Below are 10,357 nucleotides of genomic sequence, written 5' to 3' on the forward strand. Positions count from 1 at the left end.
GTGTGTGTGTGCGCGTTTAAACTTACATCTTTGAGGTGCCTCTTTAACTCTGATCTCTCCTCTATGATCCATTCTACAAATACACATAAACATCATGTCATATGCATATTTTAAAGACAAACACTCACAATCTCGCAATCATAGTACTGAAATTCCACTTATCAGTTACAGATGACTTGCTCGTCATCTGAATGTCACTGCATCTCTCTATTGGATCTAATGGATCTGTCTTCAACACTTTTTGACTAATGTTTTCTCTAAGCTGTTTACATGTGTGAACAAACAGACTAATTAAATATCCTGCACAGTGCAATTTTAGGCTGTGCATAAAAATGTAACAGCTACAGAGAAGGCAAACGTCCACTTGGCAAGCAGCAACCGTGAACAAAAAGAAACATTACCTCTAAAACATCTTAAAAAAAAGGTTTATTTGACTTTCAAAGAATGGCTAAATGAAATAGTCCATATAGATACAAGTGATGGTCCTGAAAAAGTTAAAATGCTTGACAAATACTGTAACGAAGCTAGTGGGACTGCATAAAAAAATTAGCTCTGAAACTAAAATCAAATGTACAAACATGACAGCTTGACTACCTAAAATGCCACTTAACACAATAAAGTCCCATTAATGCTGTGAAAGCATCTTTAAAATGAAAAGCATGGAACTGCAATTAACCAGATTCTCAGAAACTCAAGAGAAAAATATCTTAAAGGTATAGTTCACCCAAAAATGAAAATTTCCCTGAGGTTGACAGTCGTGTTGGCATGACCAGATTGCTTTTTTCTAATCGGTGCAAAAGACATCAAAATGACTCCATCAATTTTGGTCACACAGATAAGTGTTATATACGTTAGAGGTTGACTGATTAATAGGGCCGATTTTTTTGTTTTTTTTTTTTTTTTTTTAAGTAATCAGCATTGGCAGATTGTGCTGCAAATCAGGCTGATTTGTAGGCAGGTGCATCTGGGGGCAGCTAATTGTTGTTGCGGAATAAGTGCAACCCGTCATTTGCATGTGAAAGGAGAAACACATGCAATTCAGACAGAACTTCTGGGCTGATTGTAACATCTATGTCAACTTTCCTAATGTGTCTGTGTGTCTGACAATAGCCCCACAATGTCACTGCTCATGGCCAGTGCACTCTTAAGCAGTTATGAGCAGCAGGCTGTGTAATATGTGTGAACTCTTTTATTTTTGTTATCACTATGGCCATTTGATCTACAGCAGTGTCCAGTGATTCCCACACATTGAGTTATTTGTGGCAGCTCGTCACAATATCAAAACTGATTACCGCAAATAGATTTTCCAAAAGGCTTATACCTCATTGAATAAGCTGAGCACTGCATGTTTTAAAATAAAAGTGCAGCACAGGTGTTTTTATATGAATGTATTGTTGAAAAGAACCAACTGTCTTCAGAAAAGCTTAGATGTCATTTTCATTTCATCTTTCCTGTAATGCCTGATAAAGTAGTGTTTATGAGTGCAAGGCTTATTTGATTACAGCCGTTACCCGCTCCAAAAGCACCTCCTGCTGGCAGAGGTGTGGGAAACACTGGTGTCTGTCAGCAAACATAAACAAAAAGCTTGGGAACTGTTTTGAGAAGGTGCTTAATTTTTGAGCCATGTATTATTACTATGAATTAGGCTACTACTAGGGATGTGACGAGATCCGATATGTCTCGCGAGACCAGTCGGATCTCGCGAGATCTCTTGACAATATCCTCATAAAACATTTTGCAGTGTTTACATTAGAGCTGCACGATTAATCCTTAAAATATTGAGATCTCAATTCAGACACCCACGCAACCTTATTCCTGAATGACAACGATTTAGCTATGTCTGTTAGGACTGCTTTACATCCCGAGTGTCAGTGAAGCGTGAGAAGCAGGTTTTGTCGCTGCCCATGTTAATGAATCAGAGGGTCGGGGTAAATGTGAATGCAGAAAGAGCAACACAAACAGTCTTTTCAACCACATTATAATCATTATTTCTGTGTTACAGACATTTAAATAACAGAAGTACTGGGATTAAAGTTTATAGTTTGGGTATGAACACTTATTGTCTACAGTAGCGATCAATACATATCTTGTATGTATAGTAACGCTAATCCTCTTCCACCAGGAGGTGGTGATAACTGCCCGTTTAAGAAAAAGTATGTCATTGAATCATTCATTCAGGATATTTCATTAGTCAAACAAGTCCCAATGTGCATACTATCCACCATATCTCCCCTAAATAGTATTGGAAATTACTACTATTACATAGAATTTAGGATGGTTAGTATGCACATTGGGATGCAGGCTTAATGAAGTCAGACACTGATTTTGTTTTGATTTTGTTTAAATGAATATATGTTTTTAAAAGACTTAAGCAATGAACAGTTTGTCAGAACCACTAGTAAATGATGTTATTTTGTTTAGTTTTCTAATCTTTTTTCTCCAGAATTGTGAGAGAATCATGGTCTCCAATTTATTAAAAATAACTGGGATTCTCAAGTCATCCAGAATCGTGAAGCTCTTGTTTAAATGTTGTTGTTTTTTTTACTGCTATAATTCATCAAAATAGAAGTTTAATTTCCTTTTTTTGGATTTTGTCTTTTTCAGTTGAATAAAAGACTATTTTCCCTATATATTTCATCATTGAGGATTTCTTAAGAAAAGTTAAAAAATCTCATCTCATCTCGTCTCGTCTCGTGAACCCAGTCTTGTGTCTCATCACACCCCTAGCTACTACTACCAAAATATTTGCAGTAGTTAACGTGTTATTGTGACATAAACTTGAAAACACTTACTAGTTGGGGTTTTTCACAAACTGTAATTCCAGACTAAAACGTTTGAAATCAAGTTAAACATTTTGAATATGATAGGCAATTTTCATTGCATCAATTTCATATGATGCAAGGATGTCGCAACTCATAATGTAATAACTGCACATAATGTAATAAGCATTCAATTATTATTTGAATAAAATGTTCATAATGTAATAATAATTTTCAATGTAATATTTTTTCACATTATTGTAATAGTGTTATGTTTGGTAGTATAAAATACTTGCACAATGAAGAAGAAATACTGGAAATAGAATTTAATAATGAACTAGCAGACACATACCAAATAATCAACGAGAATGGACAGGGACAAACGGAGAACTAAAGGTTTAAGTACCGGAGCAAACAAAGGAACTGATGTGTTAATTAACAAGACACAGGTGGATATAATGATGTCTAACGAACTCTGGAAACTAGGTCACAGGGAGCAGAACTAAAACCAATGAAAACACAAAACAGATTAAACACTTTACAGTTCGCTCCTGGGAAGGCACAACCTCGCATCACAAAAAAAATGTCCAACCGTGGAGGGTGTTCGGGGGCTCAGGAGGAGACCTCAGAACAAAAGAAAAAGAGTCCAGGGCAGAAGATACAGTCCATGGGGGAGTGGATAGTGGGAGGAGCCAGTGAGGAGCCAGGAACAGGAGGAGCCAGATGTTAATCTGGAGGCCAGCCAGGGCAAAGCCCGACAGAGATGAAGCCACAGATGGAGACCCAGGTAGAGTTGATGAGCCAGTGAGCCCACTCAACACCGATGGTACTGAAGACCGAGGTGGAGCTGCGGCAATGAGGTGGAGCTGGATAACCAGAGGACAGAGGCAGAGCCGGTGGGACAGAGGACAAAGGTGGAGCCGGGGGGAAGGTAGAGCCAGACAGAGCCAAAGGTGAAGACAGGTCGAAGACTGACCAGGGTGGAGCTGGAAGGACGAGGGAGCCTGGAGACGCTGTATGGCCGATGGTATCTGGAGGTGCCGAGGGAGGGAGGAGCCAAGGCGGAGCCGAAGTGTCAACAAGACAGAGGTGGAGCAATGAGCACAGAGGCAAAAACTGGAAGCAGGGGATCCTCAGTGCTGGCTGAAGCTGATGGACTGAAGACACAGGGCAGGTCCTCCTTGTCAGTGGAAGCTGCAGAGGGGCTGAAAGACAGCAGCAGAAGTGGGACGGAGGAGGTGACTGAGAAGGTGGGAGAGGGAGGCTGAATGGGAACACAGGAAGCTCAGGAGATGCAGAAGAGCTGGATGGAACCAGCAAAGACTGGTTTGAATTGGGTTTTATCTCTCCAAACAGGGACAGAAAACACAGCAAAACAGGTCCAGGGTTGTGACAGTTCACGTCCTTGCACCACAGAAACAACAAAGGGAGGAACAGGTGGGAACTTGACAGGAGGCTTGGGAGGAAGACAAACACCCAGGTGGAGGACAGCAGACAGAGTCTAAGGTGGAGGAGGAGCCCAGCCGACAGTAGTGGAGCAGGTGGAGGACGAGCCAAAGGTGGAGACAGAGAGCTGATGAGCCAGGGTGACGAGGAGGATCCGGAGGGCCGAGGTGGAACTGATGGCTTTGGTGACCGATGTGGAGGCGTGGATCCAGAATGTCATGGTGGATTCAGAGCAACAGAGGGCCGAGGTGGAGCTGAAGGGATGGAGGAGCCTGACGGAGCCAAAGGGATGAGGCGCAGCCAGAGGAGTGGAGTCATGAGGCGACAGATGGTTCATGACAGACCAAGGGGAAGCTGGAAGGATAAGGGAGCCTGGGGGAGCCAGTGGACTTCCAGGCCACAGCAGAGAGGAGGGAGCTGTGGTGGAGCTGCTGGGTCAACTGGTCGAGGTGGAGTCCTGGACTCAGAGGCTTGAGGCTCTTGGGAACAGAAGCACTTCCTGAGCTGCACTCGGGAACAGAAGCCCTCCCTGAGCCAGATGTGGGAACAGCAGCCCTCTCTGGGCTTGACATGAAAACAGGAGCCCACTCTGGGCTAGACTCAGAATCTGAGGCTCTCTCTGGGCTTGACTTGGGGACAGGAGCCCTCTCTGGGCTAGACTCAGGATCTGAGGCCCTCCCTGGACCAGACGTGGGAACAGCAGTCCTCTCTACACATAATATGAAACAGGTGCCCTCTCTGGGCTGCCTTCAGGAACAGAAGCCCTCTCTGGGCCAAACTTGGGAACAGAACTGACAGGGAGCCCAGACGAAGTCGAAAAGAGAGGGGGCAGGTTGATATATTTCTAATTTTGGAATCTCCTTCAGCATTCTCTCTGTGCTTCTGCTGTCCATGGCCTTCTCCCTTATGGCGGGCACTGTAGCCGGCTCTTGCACCTGGTCTGACGTCCCTAGCAACTCTGGCTCCGTGGCAATCCTTGGCTCTGTCACTCCATATGGTGATGGTTTGCTGGTTGCAGCGGGCTCAGGCTCTCTGTTATCGGTGGGCTCGGGATTGGGCTCTGTACATCGGGGTGATGGTGGGCTGGGCTGGGTCTAGCTGTGCTCTGGATCGGGGCCGGACATTCTCCAGACATAGAATTATAGCCTCCCTCCAGCTCAGTCCATTGGTGTCTGGGAGGTCGACGGGGCGGTAGTAATTTGCCCCAATCCAGAACAGTGAGTTTAGTGCAGTGTCATCGAACATTAAAATGGTGAGCTGACATGAACTCAACTGCATACTCCAGGAGGGACAGGCCCTTACAGGCTAGGAAGGTGAACATTGTAATGAGGGGATCCATGGGGAAAAAAGGAAAAAAAAAAAACGTTGAACAAAAATAAAAAAATGGAGCGGAAACACACAGTTAAGTTTGTTTTTTTTTTTGCCAGTCCAGTGTTCTGTCATGGTTGTACTGAGGCAAGAAACGCAGAGATATAAGAGAATCAAGCAACAGTCTTTAATAATCCAGTCAAGGGGTAACAAAGGGTCAAAGGGGCAGGCAAGAGACATATGTAGCACATCAAAATGCTGCCAACACTGGACAAAGAATTCAAAGGAACAGACTTTACTACAAGTACAAATGTAAATGAGGGTAAATAATGTGACACACCTGAACCAAATGACACAATCAAACATGAGGGAAAAACTAGACTAGACAGAAAACACAGAAATTATTTTTTTTTGCTTTCAGCACAAACTGTGCTACAATAATATGTGAGCAAGATGGATGTACATGTCTGCATTTTTTAGAAAAAAAGATTTGTGTGGTTAGTACATTTTGGGGAAAAAAAAAAAAAAAGGAGCTGAAATAAGGCCATAAAACTCAAACTGATTAGTTCTGAATAAAACTTTTGAGTAATCAGTCTTGTAGGCTAGAACATTTAGCCAAGATAAACTAGATGAATCCTTACGCTTTGTGTACTGAGGTGATGTGAGCATTTACATGCCTGTGCATCTCATATGGAAGATTGTAATATCAAAAGTGAAAGTAGCGCATGGGTGTGATCACATTAAATGCAATTAGTACAGATGGGAAAGACTGGAAGTGTTGGTTTCATATGGGTTACTTACTGGGTCACAGAATATTGGTTTTCAACTTGACTTTCTTTTAAAAGTAGACACTTTCTATAGATATATCTCTCATCTCTGTGTGTCAAGTTGATGTTATTGTGAGTGTACACAAATATAAGTAGACACATAATGGTTTTAAATGATGTATAAAACTTATTTGTCTGACCAAAATCGACAGAGTATTTTTAGTGTCTTTCGCACTGATCTTAAAAAAAAGTTTGTGCCGGCACATCTGTCGACCATTATTTATGCTATTATAATTTTGCAGGGTAAAGTGAAATTATTAATAACATTGTTAAAATGTGATATAAAGTTAAGGAAATTGGCCTTTAAATAAACAAAAATCACGTGGAAATCAATTTAAATAAATTATACTATTCAGTAACTTTAGCCATATAATTTTGTAGCCATATAACTATTGTCATGTAACTTTTTATTTTCAGTAAAACCAGTGTAATATATTTTTGTTCAATAATATTTTTTCTCTTTTCTTTTGTATTTTGAGATAATTTCATGGTACTAATTAATATTTATGTAATAATTATGATAATTTTATTACCATTAAAAATCATACTTTTTTTCTAATATTAGTTTTCAGTTACTTTTCAATTAAAGAAAAAAGGAAAGGAAAGGACGTGACGTGAGGCCAAGTATGGTGACCCATACTCGGAATTTGTGCTCTGCATTTAACCCATTCAAGTGCACACACACAGCAGTGAGTAGTGAACAAACGCGCACACACACACACACACACACACCGTGAACACACACCCAGAGCAGTGGGCAGCCAAATTGCTATCGCTGATAAATAGAGACAATGGGCCTCATCAATCTAACGTAGAAACGAGCACAGATCCGAGTACACAAATCAACTTACAACAGAGTTCCCGAGTGATTCATGAAACATTTGTATGCCACCAATCCCATCACACAAGAGATTGTACGTTGATAAATGTGGTGTCACATGAAAAATCATCATTTGAATGTCATGCCCCTAAAAATAACCTGCTTTCAAAGCCTTGCCCTTAGAGTTTATGACCAGGTTTATGTTACCCGGCCAAAAAGAGTAAGTAAATCTCATGAAAGATAAATTGATCTTACTCTGAAAACACCCCTTAACCGTATAAATGCAGATAACAATGGCATTAATTTATATGTTTATTAATACCAGGTGTAAATGTGGTCTCTTACTGTCCCACATACTTGAGATTCTTCAGTTTATATTTTGGATCCTTCCTTCTGTCGTTCAGCAGTTGCATTCCTGAATCTCCTGGGTGATTGTAGCTCAGATCCAGTTCTCTCAAGTGTGAGGGGTTTGAACTCAGAGCTGAAGACAAATACCCACAGCCTTCCTCTGTCACCATACAGCCAGACAACCTACAGACACACACAGTCAGATCATCTACAGACACAAAATCAGATCAATTCCAAACAAACATGTAACACGCAGGGTTTATAATCTGAAGTTTACTTGAACAAACCTTTGACTGTACTGATGTAGTAGAAGTAAAGCTAAGACTATTACATGCATTCTGTGATTATTGAATTTAAGACAGAACTTAAAGCTAAAAAAAAAAAATTTAGAAGGGTTATTTTAGATTACATTTTGTTTAAATAAAGTCTTCATAACATCAACATTGCTCCTGAAAATCACATCACCCAGAATCATATTTGCTGAAGTGACAATTTTGTTCTCTTTGACTTAAATGGAATTGGTGCTTATTCGCAAATGTTTTATGCAACATTCTAATTTTGCACACAAGCTAAACTGCAACTTTGGATGGAAACCCGGTTACAGATTTGGAATGACATGAAGGTAAGTAAATGAGAACAGAATTTGCATTTTTGGGTGAAATATCTCTTTAAATACCTCAGTATCTCCAGCTGACACTTTGAATTCTTCAGTCCCTCAGAAAGCATCTGTACACCAGAGTCCTGCAGGTCATTGTAACTCAGATCCAGCTCTCTCAGGATAGAGTTTGCGGATTGTAGAGCTGAAGACAAACTCTCACAACACTGAGCAGTGAGATTACAGGACTGTAGGCTGTATGGAGGACAATACAAATATACAAAATATAAACTATTTTTTAGTTTATATTTTGATTAAATGTGCCATTAAACAACGCTAAACAGTTAGATTACTGGACTCTAGCCTTTGTGGAGAGCAAACATACTGTAGTAGTGATGCAGTAGCAGCAAAGCTAAAACCATTGCATGTATCCTGATCCTGAGTTTTAGAATTTAAGGCTAAAACAATTTTTAAAGAATGACAACTTTCTTTCTTCAGTTGTAAAGAAATTATGTTTTCTGAGAAAAAAAATTCAGGATTTCTCTCCAAATATGGTGCCCCCGAGTTTGAAATTCCAAAATATAGTTTAAATGCTGCTGCAAAGGGCTCTAAACAATCCCAGCTGAGGAAGAAGGGTCTTATCTAGCGAAACAATTAGCTATTTTCTAAAAAAAAAAAAAAAAAACAATTTACATACTTTTTAACCTCTAGCTCTGTGTGAACTCAGTTTTTTCGGGACAGTTAGGGTAGTCGAAAAACTCCCATCTCATTTTTTCCCTCCAACTTCAGAATCGTCCTACATCGCTGTTTTACCTTTTTTTGTAAAGGCCATTTGACCTTCTTCACACGTTCACTTTGTAAACACTGGGTTGGTACTTCTGCAGCGATGTAGAATGATTTTGAAGTTGGAAGAGAAAATGAGATGGGAGTTTTTCGACCTACCTTAACTGTATTAAACTGGAATACACAGAGTTTGTGCAGAGCTAGACAAGACAAGCATTTGAGGTAAAAAAGTATATAAATTGCCAATTTGTTTAGAAAATAACTGATCGTTTTTATTATTTACAATTTGCATTTTAATAAACCTGCTAACGTTACAGCAGCGGGAAATATGAACATGCATAAGTTATTTAATATGCGTTATGTAAATGTTTCGTTTTTTTTACCTAAAACATAGAGACACTGATGTTGATGTGTCTGCATTCAAGAATTTCATTGGGCTTAAACAGAGCACCCTTTAACAGCAGATTTAATTGAGCCGTCATCTGTGAACTCTCAGACAAGCCAGCCGCCGCCTTGATTTAAATGCTCTGTCTATTTTTGGAATTATGGTACGAATATGTGGTGCAGCCAAAAATCTGAGAAAGATGCTTTATCACAACACCGTAATTCAACAAACAGACTTGCAGCAAAATCCAGGTGGCAGCTGGCTTGACCGAGTGTTCACAGATGGCAGCTTACTTGACAGCAGTGTGTTTTCATGACAAAATGTGGTTTGGGGACTGTGTAGAGTCGTTGGGTGACACAGTTGTTATATCATTTATGTAGTGTCGCATAGTGTGAACACCACAACAACTTAAAGACAGACAAGCAAGTCATGTAGTCTGAACAGCACAGCGATCTGCTGACGTTTAAAGTCGTGTAGTGTGAACTTGGCTTAAGAAAGCCCATGCTAAAATCATAAATGTGATCATGTTTTTAAAGTGATTGTTTTCAGTGTTACTTACTGAACTGATCTGGATTCTTTAACCACAGGTAACAGATTCTGAAGAACTTCATCTGCTGTATGTTGTTCTCCAGTAAACTGTTTCAGATCAAACACATCCATCTTCTGCTCTGATGTCAGCAACACATAAACCAGAGCTGACCACTGTGAAGACGAGAGTTTGGCTTTTCTTATTTCTCCAGATTTCAGATAATGTTGCATCTCCTGCATCAGTGAATCATCACCCAGTTCATTCAGACAGCGGAACAGATTCAGGGATCTCTCTGGAGAGTGATTCTCACTGATCTTCTGTTTGATGTAATCAATTGTTTCCTCTTTGTTGTAAGAGCAGCTTCCTGTCTGTGTCAGTAGTTTTTGTAAGAGAGTCTGATTGGACTCCAGTGAGAGACCCAGAAGAAAATGCAGGAAAACATCCAGCTGTCCATTCGGGTTCTGTAAAGCCTCATCCACAGCTCTCTGATGCAGATCAGATAATGAAACTTGATATAATATATATTTTTGGAACCAGTCCAAAATTTTAGACAACAG

General features: G+C 40.3%; 1 protein-coding gene across 1 annotated transcript; it reads right to left on the reverse strand.

Moving 5' to 3' along the window:
* Positions 1-26: 26 nt before the first annotated feature.
* On the reverse strand, positions 27-10,351 carry LOC127159361 (ribonuclease inhibitor-like; the record flags this gene model as incomplete). Its single annotated transcript, XM_051102214.1, has 4 exons — positions 9,831-10,351; positions 8,185-8,358; positions 7,506-7,691; positions 27-73 (listed from the first exon to the last, which is right to left on the reverse strand). Coding segments are annotated over exons 1-4 (616 nt in total), but the record flags the coding sequence as incomplete, so codon positions are not given.
* Positions 10,352-10,357: the final 6 nt, after the last annotated feature.

Source organism: Labeo rohita, unplaced genomic scaffold (genome assembly GCF_022985175.1).
Source record: "Labeo rohita strain BAU-BD-2019 unplaced genomic scaffold, IGBB_LRoh.1.0 scaffold_2108, whole genome shotgun sequence".
NCBI lineage: Eukaryota > Metazoa > Chordata > Actinopteri > Cypriniformes > Cyprinidae > Labeo > Labeo rohita.